Source organism: Merops nubicus, unplaced genomic scaffold (assembly GCF_000691845.1).
Source record: "Merops nubicus isolate BGI_N331 unplaced genomic scaffold, ASM69184v1 scaffold9025, whole genome shotgun sequence".
Classification (NCBI taxonomy): domain Eukaryota; kingdom Metazoa; phylum Chordata; class Aves; order Coraciiformes; family Meropidae; genus Merops; species Merops nubicus.
Window position 1 is genome coordinate 84910 of NW_008611581.1, and position 18860 is coordinate 103769.

At 47.0% G+C, this 18860-nt stretch overlaps 1 protein-coding gene across 1 annotated transcript in view; it reads left to right on the forward strand.

Annotated features, from left to right (window-relative positions):
- The window catches only part of SLC35F4 (solute carrier family 35, member F4), a gene marked incomplete at its 5' end in the record, with an annotated part of 23059 nt that extends 5908 nt beyond the window's left edge, over positions 1 to 17151 (forward strand). Inside the window, 5 exons of the mRNA XM_008941251.1 lie at positions 6248 to 6467; positions 12560 to 12685; positions 13496 to 13688; positions 15370 to 15459; positions 16702 to 17151. Of these exons, the coding sequence (XP_008939499.1) occupies positions 6248 to 6467; positions 12560 to 12685; positions 13496 to 13688; positions 15370 to 15459; positions 16702 to 16943 (871 nt within the window). The remainder of the gene's footprint in view (positions 1 to 6247; positions 6468 to 12559; positions 12686 to 13495; positions 13689 to 15369; positions 15460 to 16701) is intronic.
- Positions 17152 to 18860: the final 1709 nt, after the last annotated feature.

Below are 18860 nucleotides of genomic sequence, written 5' to 3' on the forward strand. Positions count from 1 at the left end.
CAGGGCACTCACCAGCGTGTGGCCCATACCTTGTCCCTGCTGACAGGGGGTTCAGCACAGCTGTCATGGAGCACACAGGGGATTCCAGTCCTGACAGCCAGGCTGGCGTGTAGCAGGACCAGATTCTTCCCTTGGCTGCTTTTGCCAGGATCTGGGATGTAACTTGGCCCTAAATTATCATTTCTGTCAAATCAGCGTGACTGCAATTGAACAGTTGCACTTAATTAACTGCTTCTCTGAAAACCCTGGTGCTTTGTGTGTTAATGATGCCTTCATTCAGATTCTTGCTGGAGTACTTGTGAGAACATTAACAGTGTCAGCTTGGTTTCTGGGTAAGGAGTGGAGTAATAACAAACACACAGCAGATGAAGAAGGTGAGAATAAATACTCCTGCAGATAGTTTCTCTGCAGCTAGGTGGTTGATTATGTATCCATCAGAGCAAAGTTCTGGGCAAAACATCTGTGGCAATGCATAATATAAGGATGTTTGAATAATTGATGCATTTCCCAAGCGGCTAGGAGTTCAGGGTTTAAAGTTGAGGACACATGCTTACATGCCCAGAGGAAATTGTGCACACACAGAGATGTGAAGTTGTTTTGTCAATGTATTGAGACGGGAGACTGATGTTAGAGCTGATAGACCAATGGAAAGGCATCTTCCCAAGGTATTTCCTACCCTGGATGTCCTGGGAACTCACATCCCAGGGAGCAGGGAACTGCTGGCAAATACTGATTTCATGACAAGGGCCAGCTATGTGGTCTGCAACATGCTAGAAATTAAAAGCCAAACCTTTCAGTATGGCTATGGGAGTGGACATCTCTCTCTTCAGGATGAGTGTTTGACTTTCTGAGGACTTAAAGCATTGAAAAGCATCATTTGTGGTTTTTAAATTTGGAGTTATAGACAGATTTAGTTTGGAAAGGATCTTTGGAGGTCATTTAACCCAGCCTCCTACCCAGAACAGAGCTATTTTCAGAGCTAGATCAATTGTTTGCTTTGTGTTCTTGATATTGTTCCTGTTACAGGGCTTTTTATTATATTTAAAGATTTCTTGTTGCTTCATTTGCTGCTTGTATTTCTGTGGAGTAGCTAAGTCTTGTCAATAAAGCCCATCCTGTAGAGATTCCGGGCCTACCACAGGGTCCAGAGGTGACTTGAATTTTGTTTCTGGAGGATGTAGGTAGTCTCTAGATGTTTTAAAGACATGTGGCATTTTGTCCAGCAGATACTCCTGTTGGATCAGAACAAACAGTGTCTGTGATATCTTGGCAGAGGTCAGTCATCATGCAAGTGACTTGCAGAGTGCTGCCCCCGGCTGACAAAGCTGTATAGAACCACTGTTGCTTCAATAAATCCCCCTTGGAAGGATAGAAGTCCTGATCTTCAACTTTAGATTGGCTTTCTGAAAGGTTTATGGTTTCTGAGATTGTAAATTGTGTGTTTCTCAGCTTTCACACTTTAACATAGAGATTAAATTTTGTGGTCTTAGAAAATAACTCATGGTTATTAACTCCCTGGTGCATATCAGTAAAGTATTTTGTCTGTCTTGAGGCAGAAGACACAGCTTTTGGTATCCCCTTAGTTTTGTAGATAAAAGGTATTTCCTACATAAAGAGCTTTAAACTCAGTGCATTTGTGGTGGAGAAGATGATCTGAATGAAGCTCAGTAACCTCAGCAAGAAGAAATCTAACCCTGCCAGTATTTACCACAGCAGAAGACACTCCACAGACTTGACATAGGGTCCTAATAGAGAGATGACTTGCAATAGGTGGATGATATTTTCAACGTCAATAAATTTTGCCTCCCCATCCCACTGTCTTGGCTTCTTAAGAAAATCACTGTGACATTCAGCAGCGTTCTGCCAGAATATATCAACAATATAATAGCTGAGGTGAGTCCTGCAGGCACCTGCAGCCTTGAGGCACTGACTAGGAAGAGTGTTGGTAGGTGCAGGTTTAATAAGTATGAACATGTTGGGAGGAGCTGGTTTACTAGCAAGAAGATGTGAGCATCATCTGAAGTAAAAACAGAGCCATAAGTAGCTGATACTTGCTGTCATCTCTCATCTTCAAGGTTGTCACCTACAAATCTCATCTATGTTGCAGCAGTAGCTCAGTCCAGCTTCCTCAGCCACTTATGGGATAGCACAGCAAATCTAGACCTTCACTGCCAAAGGCTTGTCAGAGGAGAGATGAGGATCTCTATTTCCTGAAGCTTCTCCGGCCCCAGATGGCTCAACAGTAGGGAGGAAGACCAACACCACAAAGCCTGGGCTTCCCTTCCTGCTGGAGACAGCATTCTCATCATGCAGCCCCACAAGCCAGGCAGTGCTTATCTGAGAAGGGCATGCACAATTCCTTTTCCTTGTGCTTCTGCTCTCCAGCAGACAAATGCAGCTGTCCAGGCTCTTTCTTGGTGCTCAGACTCATTCAGTCCTGGGAAACAAGTCACCAGTTGCTTCACCACCATGGCTCTGTTCAGTGCCTGTCTCCTGACACGAAGCTGGAAGACACTTTATTGCAGCAGATGCAATTGTTAGATAGAAGGATTGAATGACACAGTACCAGCTGATGCTCACAAAAGGTCCTGTGGTGCATCTTGCTGTCTCAGTGCCACCCATGGCCTTGCCAAGGTTTGGTCTGGGTGATGTAATTACATTTACCATCCTCACGTTACCCCAGGTAGTGTCTGTTAGCTCTTGGGTGTTTCTGCAAGCTGTTTTAAAACCTGCTGCTGCATTGCACTCCAGGGGTGAATAAACCAAACCCCTTCTTCTGCAGGGGCTGGCAGCAAAATAACGAGGGGGCCACACCAGCTACTTGGTGGGTGCCAGAGGCAAAGCTCCACGACTGCCTGAGGTGCTATAATTCCTGAGAGCATGGCATGCTGCCCAGAGCTGTCGGCTGAGGGCTACCTGCAAATAAAAAGAGCTATTTATGTTAGAGGGCAAGTTTTAAATAGACTTCTTGTGCATTTGGAAATAGTTTGTGTCATAGTTTTAGGGTCAACCGCCCTTAGGTATGTCTCTGCCTTTAAGTCAACAGCTTGCAGATACTATCCGTGGAGCTCTCTCTCCTGAGCCCAGGGTTTTAGTCACTGTCATGTCTGATGGCTCCTGCAAATTTAATTTTAGTTGCATGCTGAAGAGGCTGAGTTAACCACTGAGCAGCCAGCCCTCACAAAGCCTGAGGCAATGTACTGTAGCCACGACTGGGAAAATAAAATTTTCTTCCTATCTCCTCATTTGCTGAGCATTATTCATGGAGTTATCCTAGGGATGGAGGTGAATTCATCAGGTCTTTGTCTTGCTCCCTGTCACAAGTCTTTGCTGTTTATTGTTAATTGAGAGCTGAGGAACTGCTGACCACTGTTTTGTCTGGTCATTGCACACTGCTGTGTGTGTTGGAAGCTCTTCCATCTGCTTAAACAGTCCATTGCCTGGGGCCTGTGAAGTGTTTCCAGACTTCTTGTCCTAGCTGTGAGTCTGTGCTCATCCCTCCCACTGCTTCTGGCAACTCAGAGAGAAGTGAATTTGCAGTGTTGCCACAGCTGCCTCTCCCAGAGGTGTACTTGACTAGCCCACAGAGTCCAACCCAGAATAATGTAGTGATCTCTGAGGCTTTCTCCTTCCAAGGGTTCACAGTCAGGGCACTTCAGACTCCATCCTCCTGCCTCTGCTCTGAGTTTGTGTGCAGACATCTCAGAGGTGTACACAGCAACACCTGACCCATTCTGGCACACCCCCTCCTTCTTTGGCTTTAGAAGCCACCCGCCCTCCTCATGGATGGAGGAGCAGACTTGCTGGGCTTATTCCCAGCATCTCTCTGACAGTGGGGACTTGTGATGGATGACAGGAGGGTAATTTCCCACAGCACATTTGCAAAAGAGCTTTTCCTGCTGCCTTGCAGGCTCCACCAGAGTGGCATGCTTGGATGGTTTTGCTGTTGCCTTTCTATGCTGTCAGCACAGCAGTGGGGTACTTAACTGTGCCCAGTGTCACTGCAAGCAGCCCGAGCACCTTCCTCCCTTGTTTTAACACAGCACAAGCTTGTTTCATCTCAGACAGACCCTGACAGCTTCTGAGACAGGTTGGATTTACAGCTGTGTAATGATCCAACCGTGCACCAAAACCTCTGGCAGAGCTCCAGCTGGGCTGGAGGGAGCAGGCTCCATACAGGTCTGTTGTTCACAGAGCAGATCTCTTTCTGCCAGGAGATGGGGCACCCTGCTTCTGGCGTCATGTAATGGTGACACAGCCACAGTGCATCCAAGTCAGAGGCCACCTGTCTTGAAGTGAGATGTGGTTGGAGCTCAGAATCACCCTCTGCATCTCGTGGGAAGAAAAACCATCTTATTAAATGTAAACTATTATATCTTGCAAGTCAAGAGACTTGCAAGACTCGGCTACCAGTGAGTCCATTCTCAGACAGGGAAACTCATCACCTCTAACTCCTGTTGAAATCAGTGATACAAAAACCTACAGTCAAACTTCATTGATTATTGGCTTCACTGAGTATTTACTTTGCATCTCAGAGAAATGATACACACCACTAGCTGTTCTCTTTCCATGTGTAACATTTCTGTTCTGTTCTTCAGAAATGTTCTTTCATCTGAGAACATCTAGGTCGACTAGGGTGAAGAAGATAATTAGCAGATCCACCTGCCTGAGCCTAAACTTATTGAAGACCCTGGCACAGAGTTTGAGAAAGGAGTTTACTGTTGCCAGAAATGACTGGTTTGTACCCCAGGTCATTCCAGAGGCAGCAGGGTGTGGATGGTTATCAAGTAAGACGTAGCTGATCTCATGTGTTACGTAGTTGTTATTATTCTGCTTTCCTCAAAATGAGAGTGCTGGTTTCCATTCCTAAAAGAGGGCAGTATTTTTAACAGCAGAATTCCCCAGAATTACTGAGAGTGCTTTAGGAAACCTGACCTGAAAATTATTCTATCTATCTCTAAAGGCAAAGCCAAATCAGCATAATTATTACTCCCACTATCACCACCCCCCAAATAACGAGTGGTTTTGATTTCACTTGCAGTGCATTCTTTCAAGTTACTAATTAGTTCTACATAATTAGTGTTTTAGCAATCATCCAAACACAGCCATAGCTGGCTGTGAACACTTTATGGCCCTGAGGCCTCATGGCATTTAGATTAGTCCCTTAATGCTGCCTGGTAAGAATGGGTTGCAGTTTGATGGTCCCTTGGTTCTCTCCATGGGCGTGTCAGTTGTATGCAGCATGCACTTGTGAGACCTCTCCTGTTTTACACAGAGGTGTCAGAGTGCTTCCCATGTCAAGAAGTACCAGGAATATCTCAAGGAATCCCTTTAGCCATGAGTGCAGATGGTGGAGTTGCTAAAAACCATGCTTCCCTGTTTGGGAAGGGTTGATGTGTCTCAGGAGGGGTGCAGTGATGGGCCTTTAGTCAAGCTGCAGGTCTGAGTACTCAGTCCCCTCTTAGCCCATGGAGGTACCACTTTGCACAGGAGTGCTGTCCCCAAAAGCAGTGCCCTCTGAGTTGACCCTTCCCTTTCACAAACCCCTGAGAAACAACCAACTCCAGTTGTGTTTGGCAGCGTTTGGGAAACTGGAGATGTTTGCAATTCATTCCACAAGGAAGAGGCTCTAAGCAAACACAGCAAACACTGCGTGTTAAACTGAAGCTGCTGAATGCCCTTGCCTCCCCTTGCCTTCCACTTCTTCCACTCTGCTTGGACTGGCTCAGTCGCACTGGCTGGTGGCTCATTTTCCCACCACAGTGATGTGTCTGCCAGTATTTTTTAGTATCTTCAGGCAATTCTTAAAGCTTACTTGGCCATCCATGAGAATAGATTTCAATAAGAATCAAAACAGGTTTTGAAGCAGAGCAAGAAGAAATTGTCAAGCTACAGAGGAATCCAGCAGTTATAATCCCTCTGTTCATAGCCTCAGAGGCACAGTCTGAGAACTGTCAGTGCATGTAGATAACCCTCATTTCTGTGTGTCAGTCCCTGGGATTACTGTTGCACAGAGTGCGATTATTCCAGGTAAGTTACTTCTTTTCTGTTTGTGGGATTGCTGTTTTAAGAAGATTGTAGGTTATTTTCTCGCTGTGAATTAAACAATAAGATTCTCTACGAGTGTGCAGGGTAATTAAGAGAAGCACTTAATTGAATGTGATAGAAGTCTAATGAATGTTTGCTGTGCTGGAGTGAATGCTAAGGAGAACCCTAGCTGAGTTCTAAACTCTTTTTCTCTCCATAGGGAATGCAGTCGGATTTTTGGTGAAGATGGTCTGACGCTGAAACTCTTTCTTAAAAGGACTGCTCCCTTTTCTATTCTGTGGACTTTGACTAACTACCTGTACTTACTGGCTTTAAAGAAGCTGACAGCCACAGACGTCTCTGCTCTATTCTGTTGTAACAAAGCTTTTGTCTTCTTGCTTTCTTGGATTGTGCTGAAAGACAGGTTCATGGGAGCAAGGGTAATGACATGCCTGATTTTCAGCTCTCTCCTGTTTTCATAATTGCCCATAAATCCATAAGCTATTGTGCTGCCACATGTCTATATAGACCATGAAACCATTTCTCATTTAATTTTATCAGGCAAACCTAAGCCTGAAGATCAGTTAGAGATCTCAGGCTCCCCAGGTAGTTTGATGTGGGAACTTCAAGAAGCTACTACAGCCAAGTGTAATTTGATGAATTAGAATAGGAGAACTTCCAGTTTCATATAAACCTGTTGTGTCTTGGGTTACAATGCTGACATACAGTCAATCTGTTCTTTTAAACATAGTGATGAATGTTTAGGCTCTAACCAAAGCAATTTTATTCCTTGTTTGGGCAGAGAGCTGTTTTCAATGCATAACATATTTTCTTTATGCCACCCTGTTACCTTTTACACACACATACACATGTGCACGTGCCAAATTTGGTTTAAAAGGGACAGAAGCTGTTTTGCATGAAGCTGTATTTTATTATAGGACTCACTGGCAGTAATATGGACCCTGCAAAAAGAAAAAAAAACAGGACTCAAGCAAAATTATATGTGCCTTGATCCTGGGGGAAGGCAGGATCCTGTGTTTCCTGTGATTTTACATACACAAATCTCCTACTGTGCAGCAGTTTAAACTGTGACTTTATGCCTTGGCTGAGGAGTGGCAAGGCTCTCTGTCAGTTCTGCTGATGCAGATACCCCCATTGAAATGGCTCATGACCCTGATTGAACCATCAAGGGCCTTGAACTTCATCAGGGAGTGGCTGGGGCAAGGTGTGGTGCCTGTGACCAGAAGGGGTCACCAGCAGGTGGATTTCAGTTCCATGGAAAATGTGATGGATCAAGAACTGAGCTGAGTGAGTTTGTTTATTACAAAACAAGCACAGCAGGGTTTTTTTTTTCTATTCATAGTGTGATAGAAGGGTTCAAAAGTGAAAAGTACTCCTGCTTCACAAGCATCAAATCTAGCTCTTGGAGCAGCCACCAGCACGCTGAACAGAGCACTGTGCTTGGGGTTTGGGAATGGAAGAGGAAATGAAGCCCAACAGTTGCCCCAGTATCCTGGTGAGACAGGGCTGGCTGGGCAGGGAGCAGTGGCATGGGGCCACGCGTGCTCAGACAGGTGGGCTCTGGGATGGGGATCTGCCAGGAGGACTTTGTTGGGCTGGCTCAGTAGAGGGTGTCTCCAGACCAGGCAGAGTGGGGGAGGAGGAGGTAAGGACATGGACATTTCATCTTGCAATGCTAAGGCCAGACCCAACTTAAAATATAGAACCATCAGGTGAACATGACCTACCCTCAGCCTGCTGGTGACTAACTCAGAGAGTGAGCAGGGTTTGAAACCCTCAGTTCTTCTCTACAGGAACAGTAACGTCCCTCCTCTGGCCCTTGATCTCTCAGGTTGCAGCTGAAAAACAGGGAATTTTTTACCCTTTAAGCTAATTTTTGTCTCAGAGGAACCTCTTTCTAGAAGAGCAAGTGTAGCTCATGTACTTTCTTAGCCTACTCTCTTAAAGAAACCTAGATAAAGATACTAAAGCTATTTTCAGTTATTTTTCCCTGACTAAAAAGACTCTTTGCTATAAATATGCTTTAGTATTAGTGCAGTAAACGTTGTGAGGTTTGCACGAGGAAAACCTGGCAGAAGAAGTGAGCAGCAAATGCTGTACATAAAAGAAACTGGGTTTAGCTGCTAAATGGCAGATTCTGGATGCACCGTGCTGGCGAGGGAATTGGCAGCACTTCCAGCAGCCCTCCTGCCAGAATTACACTTAATAATGCTAATAACCACACAGGAGAGTGTTTAAGAGCTAAAACACAGCAAAGCAGCACAGCCTCAGGCGTTTGTGCTTTGAATGCCCCTCCTGCCTTCACCCCCGGCCTCTCGGAGAGCAAGTGTAATTAGGTTATTTGGGCAGTAAGGAGATGAAAAGAAATAAGGGCTTAATCACATCCTCTGAGCCCGTGTTTTTGCAAAAGCACTCGGCACCCAGGAGCAAAAGCAGTTTTTAGAAGGAGCTGGAGTCTTGCAGCACTTGTGGGCCGGCGGGCACGTCCAGGGGGGGATGCAGCCACTGCCCCTGGACCTGAGGCAGCTTTCATCTGCCCAGGCTTGAGAACCAGCAGCCATCCAGGCTCAGCAGCTCTGCAGCAGCTTTCCAGCATCACCAGCTCCCTGCCCGCCTGGTGCTGCCGTGGGCAGTCTCCCAAGTGCCCACAGATGCCCCCGGGCACGTGGGAACCACAGGGCCAGCTGTCTGATGGCTCTGCTTCCACACACCCCAGACAGCAGCTGCTGGCCAGATGGGCTGTCTGAAGACAAACCTATCTTGATGGCCACCTTATGGTATGGCAGTCTTGCCCGTGGAAGCGTTGAGTAGCTGCAGAGTAGCTGCTCTGTAACACTATAGCTATGTGCCTGTAAAAGTGCTGCAGGGAGACCTCAGGGACCTTGGGTGTCTGCTGCCCTGCACAAGGGAATGGCACAATCCCTGCCTGCACCATAATTTTCTGTGCTCGGGCACCTCTGAACATCTCACAAAGGAGTAGTGGATCCATCCATGCTCCACTGGGACTTCTGGACTTCTGTCCAGACAGCTTTGGCTCAGAGCGAGTGGACATCTAAAAGACTTCACATATTTGATAGTTCTGTTGTCTTGTGTTGTTTAGATTGGGCCATGTGCTTGAATGTTTGCATGCTTAAACCCTTGGTTGTGTTTCATCTGTGAACTTGAATTAATGGTTATTAGGTAGGCATGGAGTGGTGTGGGGGAATTTTTCCACTCCAAAAATGGTGGACTCCAGCTTGGAGACAGGTTTCTTTACTACAGCACCTCGTTTTCTGCTGTGCTCCACATGGGGAAAAAAAATGTTTCCATGGAAAATGTTGGTTGGGCTTGCTCTCTTCCAGAGTTTAAAAAAAAAAGAGGCAGGTTAGTTTCATTCCTTACCTAGGAGGCTCTAAAAGAAAGTTACTACCCTCTTCCATTAATTAAAGGCCTTCTTTAATGAGCTGTCAGCTACAACAACCATCTTGGCTTTGCTGTGACCTTGCTGCTTCTTGTCAGCTTACAGAAGCCTGCAGGATGTGCTCTCAGGTTTCTAGAGCAAGCACACAACACCTGATAGGCACAGGTCAGCTGTGCTAGTGCAGTGCTCTATGTTTTGCAGGAGGAGCTTTGAACATGAAACTTAAATGATGTTCTCACTGTTCTCCAGTGTCAGGTCTTGTTTACCTAATGTTTCATGAGATGCTGCTCCATGTATGTCCATCATTTCACTTGTTTCAGGGAAAAAGAATGCTTGGCTGCCCTAAATGGACTGAATTAGGAATATGGCTCTTGAAACTCAGTGTAGTCACACTGGGAAGATATTTTTCCTGATAGGTAGAATCTCCTGTTGGGGATGATGGATCTACTTGCTTGAAATATTACAGCTGAAACATTCCAGCTGGCAGCTGCAACCCTATGTCTGAATTTATGGGCAAGGCAAGAGGAGAATGCAGCCTGAGATGAAACCAGCCAGGCAGTGCAGCAGGGCAGGGGAGCTTCTGCAGACTGATAGGAGGGGCCGTGCTGGTGGCTGAGAGCTCCTGGGTATAATTCTGCCTGGCTTCGAGGCAGGGACTTTGGTGGTGTTTGTATCTTAGGATGAGTGGTAAGGAGAACAGCAGTGTTACCCATTTCTATTGCCAATGAACTACTCACTAAACCAAAGGTAGGAGAGAGCAGCTTTGTAGGGACCATCCCCACTGAACAGGACTGAAACTCGCGCTCCTAAGAGAATTTAACTCCTGCTCACAGGTCCTTGAGGAGATGTAAGCTCAGAAATCAAAATAAGCACTGCTAGGTCTTGGCCAAGAAGGCCACAAGCATCCTGGCTTGATTCAGCACTAGTGTGGCCAGCAGGACTACAGCAGGGATTGTCCCTCTGTGTTCAGCACTGGTGAGGACACACCTTGAACACTGGGTTCAGTTTTGGGTCCCTCGCTCCACAAAAGACATTGAGGGGCTGGAGCCTGCCCAGAGAAGGGCAGTGAAGCTGGGGAATGGTCTAGAGCCCAAGTGTGGGGAGGAGCAGCTGAGGGACCTCAGGGTGTTGAGCCTGGAGCAAAGGAGGCTGAGGGGAGACCTTCTGGCTCTCTACAACTCCCTGAAAGGAGGCTGGAGTGAGGTGGGTGCCAGTCTCTTCTCTCAGGGAACAAGCAATAGTACAAGAGGAAACAGCCTCAAATTGTGCCAAGGGAGATTTAGGTTGGACATTAGGAACAATTTCTTCCCTGAAAGGGTTGTCAAGCATTAGAACAGGCTGCCCAGGGCAGTGGTGGAGTCCTCATCCCTGAAAGGATTTAAAAGCCATGTAGATGTGGTGCTGAGGGACATGGTTTAGTGGTGGAGTTGGCCATGTTGGGTTAGCAGTTGGACTTGATGACCTTGAAGGTCTCTTCCAACTAGAACGATTTTATGATTCTATGATTAATTTGTGCAACCTGAGTTCAAGTGTCATTTCATGGTGAACTTGGAGACATCAACTGTGGCTTCAGGTTTAGGCAACAACTAGGCAGCTGTGTTGAACTGGAGCTTGGATCTTATAAATGGAAGTAAGGTGTGATGTGGATGTGTACTATGGTTTTAGGGCTCGGCCCTGGAGTTGAGTTCCCTAGTGAGGATGTTGGCCTAGATACCTATGGTACTTAGGAGCACTAACTTTTTTACCTGTGGTTTCAGAGTTTGACTCCGCCCTGGAAGCTGATCCTTGGTTCCCCATTGTCCCCCGTATGGAGACACTTTTACCTGAGTCAGGTGTGTGTCCCTGAATGTGGGACACATTGAAACATGGTCTTGCTCTACTGACTGGCTCTGTTGAAATTGTTTTGTGGGATTTTTGTGCTTGTTGCCTTGGCCTGGCTCACGTCTGCTCAGTATGACTATCCATGGGTTTTCTTGGGCCTCTTGGTAGAACTGTGTGAGATCTTAAAGTCAGGATTCTCTGCACAGGGGCACATGATTTGATCAAGAGGCCTTTAAAGTCTGTGATGAAGCTTAGCCTAGTGAAGGTTTGTGTAGTAGTAAATATTTCCTCAAGGAAGTTAAATGAGGTTTTCCACAAAGCAAGTGTCCATCTCACACTGGTGTTGGCTGAGGAGTTGCACCAGTGCCAAAGGAGCAGGAAGGTAAAAAACCCTGCCTGTCTCCTCAGCTGAGTTTGGGAACCAGGCGGTGTGGCAGCACTGGTGGAGGCCAGTGCTGTTGAGAAGAAAGCCTGAGGAACCATGTTTTCCTCTGCAGTCCATGGAACCTAGGTAATCAGTGTCTTTGAAATTCAGACTCCATATCTACCTGTTGAGGGCAAGAAGGTAGAGAAGGGGAGTTGTTCAAGGCATTAAACATGCTGGGATCCCCATCACTTCCTTCAGGTCCTTGGAGTGAAGACCCAGGATTTCAGATCTGATATAGTTAATTTCTGTTCTTTTTCTTTGAAGCTCCTTAGAAGCTCAGTCTGGGATTTTCAATGAGGCCAAAAACCTAAGCACAAAGGTAAAGGCTTCCTAAAGAAATGGGGTCATGTCTGTCCAAGAAAGCTGGCAAGGCTGTTACAAAATACCATGAGCAGCCCAGGGAAGCTGGAGGAGCTCCTGGTGGTACGTTGGTGTTCCACAATAGAGGAGTCATTCTCTTGGAGTGATGTCCAAGAAAGTCAGTTACCTAGATGTCTGCATTACAAGTCAAATTCTTGGTGTTGCTAAATATTTCTTTTCTTGTATAGTAGAGCGTAATCTCTTAAAGTGTCTTGGAGTGGTATCTGCAAAGTGGATGTTCAGCCTATAAAACACTTGATGATGGATGTTCTGTCAGGAGAATCTGCAGTGCTGTAGATCCACATCGCCGTCAGCGCATTCACCTCCACTGTGTTTTACATCTCTCCCAACTGTCCACAGTTTTCCCTAGTTAAGGGAAAGCAAGAAAGCTTAAAGTCAGAGATTCTAGCTGGTCACACTCATAAAAACCCCACAGATTGACAGCCTCCTTCCCTGCAGTGAAAGGGTGCTGAGCTTTGCCTTGCTTTGCTCTGTCTGTGCAGATAGTTGCAGCAATCATGGCAATCACGGGCATCGTCATGATGGCATATGCAGATGGATTCCAGGGGGATTCAATCATTGGGGTGGCATATGCTGTGGGATCAGCCTCTACGTCTGCCTTGTATAAGGTAGGTTGTAAGTGTTTATTAGTACTCTTTTATTCTCTAAAATTGAAAGTAGTGGCTGCTCTTCAAGGTGAGGGAGGGGGAAGGCAAGGCCGTGTCTGAGTTAGAAACAGGTTGGGCTAAACGTGGCTGTTATTGGCAGCTCGGGGAGGGTGAAATGTGTGTAAAAAGAGGCAGAAGTGTGGAGTTAGTTGTAGGGGGATAAGAAGTTACCTCCCAACCTGCTGTAGTTGGAGATGTCCCTGCTCACTGCAAGGGTGTCACATCAGATGGCCTTCAAAGGTCCCTTCCAACCCCAAACTGGCTGTGGTTCTGTGATCATGTCACTCAAAGTGCAGGAATTCAGGCTGGTGCAGGACAAGTCCTCCATGAGACCAATGAATCTGGAGTCCTGCAAGGCTGGCTTTCCTCTCACAGCAGGTTCATGCTGTGGAAGGTGCTGGAGTCTGCTCACAAATCCTAACAGTTCCAAGGACAGCCCAGAACCTGTAACTTCCTTTCATGAGTGGTGGTGCCCTTGGAATCTTACTTACACCCACTCCTCCTGCCATTTTGTGCTAAGCTTTGTTATACAGACTCACCCGACCCCGTGGTAATAACGTGGTATCTCTCTGTGCCAAAATGCAGGAAAGGGAAGAAATTGGACCCAAGTTCCCCTTGGCAAAGTTCTGTGGGAAAGAGCCACGTTGTGGCACGCTGTCCTGGCCAGGGCTGTCCCGTGCCCCACTCTCCCCAAGGCAGTGGAGGGCTCTGTGCAGAACTTTGCTTCCCGTGACAAGCACAATGTCTAAAAACTTCCTTTCTCCTCTGCAGGTTTTGTTCAAGATGTTCCTTGGAAGTGCAAACTTTGGGGAAGCAGCTCATTTTGTTTCCACCCTGGGCTTCTTCAATTTCATTTTCATCTCTGTCACCCCGATCATTCTCTATTTTACGAAAGTGGAGTACTGGTCCCCCTTCTCAGCCGTGCCCTGGGGATACCTGTGTGGTGTGGCTGGCCTCTGGTTAGGTATGTGATCAAAAATTGACTCATTTTTCTACCCCTTCTCCTCTTCCCCCTATGCAAAATTAGCCTCAGGCACAAACAGTCCCCCCCTTAAGCAGCAGAGCTCTCTCACTGATGGAGTCTGATCCCAGTGCCAACAGGTACTCCTTCAGAAATTATTCATATTTTTCATCAGAAGCCTTAATTCTAATATTAATAAAAGAGAATAATCATGAAGCAGTCATACTAATTGTCTGCTTAGCATTCCTCCCCCTATGCAAAATTAGCCTCAGGCACAAACAGTCCCCCCCTTAAGCAGCAGAGCTCTCTCACTGATGGAGTCTGATCCCAGTGCCAACAGGTACTCCTTCAGAAATTATTCATATTTTTCATCAGAAGCCTTAATTCTAATATTAATAAAAGAGAATAATCATGAAGCAGTCATACTAATTGTCTGCTTAGCATTCCTGAGCTCTGGCACAGCCTGATTGCTAGAGATCGGATTTCAGTGGGCTGCACGTACCCCATCAGTTCCTGGCACACTCTGGGGGGGTGTGTGCTGTGACCTGGGGACCCACAGCTCTGGGGCACCTCTTGGTGGGTGCTGCAGGGCTCTGGGCAGAGCTCCCACAGCTCAGGTTTAGCCTGCAAAGCCTGGCGCCGTTTCAAGACGTGGAGATGTGGTGCTGAGGGACGTGCTCTAGGAGCAGACTTGGCAGTGCTGGGTTAAGGGTTGGGCACAATGTTCTTAAAGGTCTTTTCCAACCTGAATGATTCTATGATTTTATCCTCCTGTGGTCTCCACCTCCTCTGCACCCTTCCACAGCACTCCCTCTTCCAGAGCCACAGCAGCTATCCTCTAGCCAGGCAGAATATCTTTTGGATTCAGTCCAGGGGGTTTAGTTTCCAGATATAACAACATCCTTTTCTTTAGTAAAGTCTCTTGTTATTTCATAACTGAAGTTTTTTGCCTCCACTATGAATATATTAAGTAGAAATTAAGAGGACATCATTGCCTGGTACTTCATAGCCCATCCACACAACCGTGAGACATGATCCAGCTGAGAGCTGAGGTTCTGTGAGCATCTTGGATCTTCTTTGCCCAGAACTGCAGCTACTCTGCGAGCACTTAAAGGACAAAATGTTGGGATAACTTATCACCCAACAATCTACCCAAATGTATAATCCCAGCCAAGAGGGAACAGCCTTGTGGAGCAGACAGACTTGCTCGTTTTACACAGGGGACTCCCCAGTAGGACTGGGTGGTGGGTGATTGGGGTGGTACCTGGGGTCCTGTCACAGCCCACAGCACCAGCTCCTGGCTGCGAGAGCTCCAGGAATCCCATGGGAATGGTTTCAAAGGGAAGTCTTTGCACTTTGCATTTGACCTTTTAAGAAAATTGGAGCTGGCTGGGAATGCTGTCATGTAAAAAAAAAACCCAACCCATAAATGAAAGGTGTTGAACTTCTGCACTTCTGTTGGCTCTTATTTTGCCTTCAGCATGGCAGTGAGACCATGGTCTCACTCCAGCCTGCTTAGTTTGCAGAACTTCCCCTCATTCCCCATATAAAACATAAAGATCCATCCCTTTGTGACCAGGGCATCATCGTGTGCGTCACACACGGAGGGGCAGGGTGGAGGAGGAGAGTCTCTCTCGGGTGGTTTTGCCCATCAGCTTGGTTTATTTCCTCTGTTTCTCCCCAGCTTTCAATATTCTGGTCAACGTGGGCGTCGTGCTGACATACCCCATTCTGATCTCTGTTGGCACCGTGCTCAGCGTCCCTGGCAACGCAGGTACCAGCACCATGCTTGGTGGAAGCAGAAGCAGTCTCTTGTCTAAATCTGTTTTGTTATGGTCACAACCTGTTGTCACATATTTCAAAAGTGGTTTGGTCTCCTTCAGCATCCACAGGTGCTCCTGGTGATGGTGGGTGTTTGAGCTGGTGAAAGTCTTGGGGTTTTTTGTCTTGTCTGCTCTCTCTGGGAGTGGCAGGACCCCATCCATACCATGAGAGGAGAGGGCAAGTTGATCCCCAGCCAGCAGCTCAAAGCTTCTGTTTGATGCTGAGATTTGATTTGGTTAGTGTGCTGCTGCCACAGCTCAGAACTGTGCTGGTGACCTGCTCTGCAGGTATCTGGGCATGTTCTCAAAGGAATGTGTTTTTAGGGGAATGCAGGTGAGAGCTCCGAGACAGTCAGTACCTGTAAGAGTCTGCTGGAGGACTCGGATGTGCTGTTGTTGCTGGTTGTGGAGCTGGGAGGCTGGGCCCGGAGGCATCACTGCCAGCTTTCTGACCTGCATACTGCCCTCTCCCCATCACTGCTCCATGCAGCCCAAGAAAACGTGATGTTGATGCACCCTACTGTAGAGAGTTACTGTGAAGCACCTTCCCTCTCAGAGTAGAAATAGAAACCAGGAGGCTTAGACTGACCCTGCGAGGCTTCTTCAGAGCCTGCATGAAGGCAGTGAGGAGATGTAGTGTTCTCTCGGGTCAGAGCTGCTCCCTGAGCTCAAGGAGCTGGTCACTCTAGAGGCCTCTTCAGCCCGGAGAAGAGAAGGCTCTGGTGAGACCTTCTGGTGGCCTTTCAGTACTTAAAGGGGCTTATAAGAAAGGTGGGGACAAGGCTTTTAGCAAGGCCTCTTGCAAAAGAACAAGGGGGGATGGTTTGAAACTAAAAGTGAGAGATTTACACTACATAGAAGAGAGAAATATTTTATACTGAGGGTGGTGAGCCCCTGGCCCAGGCTGCCCAGAGAGGTGGTCGCTGCCCCATCCCTGGAACCATCCCAGGTGAGGTTGGCCGGGGCTCTGAGCAACCTGCTCTAGCTGCAGATGTCCCTGCTCAGGGCAGGGGGTTGGACTGGATGGCCTTGAGAGGTCCCTTCCCACCCAAACCAGCCTGTGATTCTATGACTGAGGGAGGTGGGGCCAGTCTCACAGCCAGAGAGCAACACCCAGGCTGTGGGATGTGCCAGGCTGCTGATGCTGTAGACCACCCTGCTGCAGTTTTGACTGTATTGTTTCTTCTTCCCAGCTGTGGATCTGTTGAAGCACAAAATGATCTTCAGCGTCGTGAGGTTGGGAGCCACCATCATCATCTGCATTGGGTTTCTGCTGATGCTGCTCCCTGAAGAGTGGGATGAAATAACCCTGAGGTTCATCAACAGCTTGAAAGACAAGAAGAGTGAGGATCACACTGATGACATCACAGACTCCAGTGTACACACGAGGAGCAGAAGCAGAGCAAATGGGACAGTGTCTATACCACTGGCTTAGGGCTGGTGGACTTGAGCTGCACGCAGGTGTATATTCTGTGAATATAGCTTAAATTTCCTCACTACTTGTATGCTTAAAACCAACATTTACTCTGAGCCGAGGATGAACTGTAAGATAAGAGAAATATGTCTATAATAAATGTTTACATTTATACACTTATCAAGGAACGGGTGTAAATAACTGCAATAAAATGTTTTGTAATAAAAAACACCTAAGCTTGTGTCTCACTGAGCTGGTGGGTTTAAAATGTGGGTCAAGTCTACAGCATTTGTCTCCTTTTGCTGGGAAAAGAAGAGCCAGTCTCAAGGGTACAGATCTTGGATATTTCCAAATTGATCACGTTGTTCATGGTCAATTCAAACTAGTTTTGCTGCTTTGGTTTGCTTTTGGGTTTTTTTTTTCTGAAAACCAGTTCAGACTAGGTTTGCTGCTTTGTAGATTTGTAGGATTTCTACCTGCCCTAGTCACCCAAATTGAGCAATGGAGCTGGTGTTGGTCATACCCTCAACTCCAGGACTGGCTTCAGCTGCCCTCACACCTTGTCCCAGCCTTTGCTAAAGAACTGACCCAACTCATTATAAAGGGACAAAGGGAAAGAGCCTCAGGTTGCACCAGGGGAGGTTTAGGTTGGACCTGAGGAAAAATTTCCTCCCCAAAAGGGTTGTCTAGGCTGCCCAGGGCAGTGGTGGGGTCCCCATCCCTGGAGGGATTTAGAAGCCATGTAGATGTGGTGCTGAGGGACATGGGTTAGTGGTGACGTTGGCTGTGCTGGGTTAATGGTTGGACTCGATGATCTTAAAGGTTTCTTCCAACCAGAACAATTCCCCTGGTCTTGCTCCATCCTGTGACACGTAGCTGCAAACATCCTATAGACCTGTTCCTATGTCAGTTCCTATTTTCTACAGCTTTGGGCCAAACAAACACTTTTCTTGACCTCCACCATAGAAAAGTCTTTCAAAACCCAAAACCAGCCAACCAACCCACCCTGTTCCTTCCTGAGCCTGTCACTGTGTGGTTTAGGCTGACTCTTTTCTCTTACAGCATTCCTAGGCTTGATCATGCAAAATAGGTTTTATCTGAGAGCACCTGAGAAGCAGAAAAGCATTTTTTACCTTTTTTTTAAAAGGAAGACTAGAAACGACTGGGAAGTATCACAGGGTTCTGAGCTCTACAGTCCTGCTGACTGTGAGTTTGGTCAGCAGGTATCAGGGGGGGTTTTTGATGCTTTTTCTGCCAGGAGAAGAAAAATAAGTATTCGAGATGAACTAGATGATCTCTGAGGACCTTTCCAATCCAAACCATGCTGTGAAAGGAAGAGTTTGTTGAGTAACATGCCACGTGATGGCAACCAGCACGTTTGCTACTGCAACAACAGCAGGAGCTCACCCAGCCCAAAGCTGTGACTCACCGTGGGGCTGAACACAAGCTCCCCTCTCCATGAGCATGTCCTGGCTGGCAAAGTCCCACCAAGCCCCTCCTACTGCATGGGTACATGAGGGGGTCCCATGGAAGCCCCACAGTTTGGAGAAGTGCCCTGGGGTGTCCCTGGTCCAGCAGTGGCAGTGGAGGGGTTGGAGGGGGGTGGGCAGCCAGCGTGTCCTCATGGCCATCAGGGTTTAATACTGCTGCAAACAAAGCAATTAATGGAAATAATAACAAAAGCACCATTTTATTTGACTCTTTTTGTGATGTTTGTGGTTTTTTTTTTTTTTTTTTATCTTCTAACGTTCATGTCTAAATTGTTCCTTGCAACCAGAAAAAAACAGAACCATACTTGGGTTCTTTCATGACATGGCTGCAGAATTGAGGCTGTAGGAACCAACCCAAACAACTCTATCCTTTTGCACTAAACCCAGAGGTGTAAGGTTTGGGGAGCTACATAGATATCATAGAATCATAGATTGGGTTGGGTTGGAA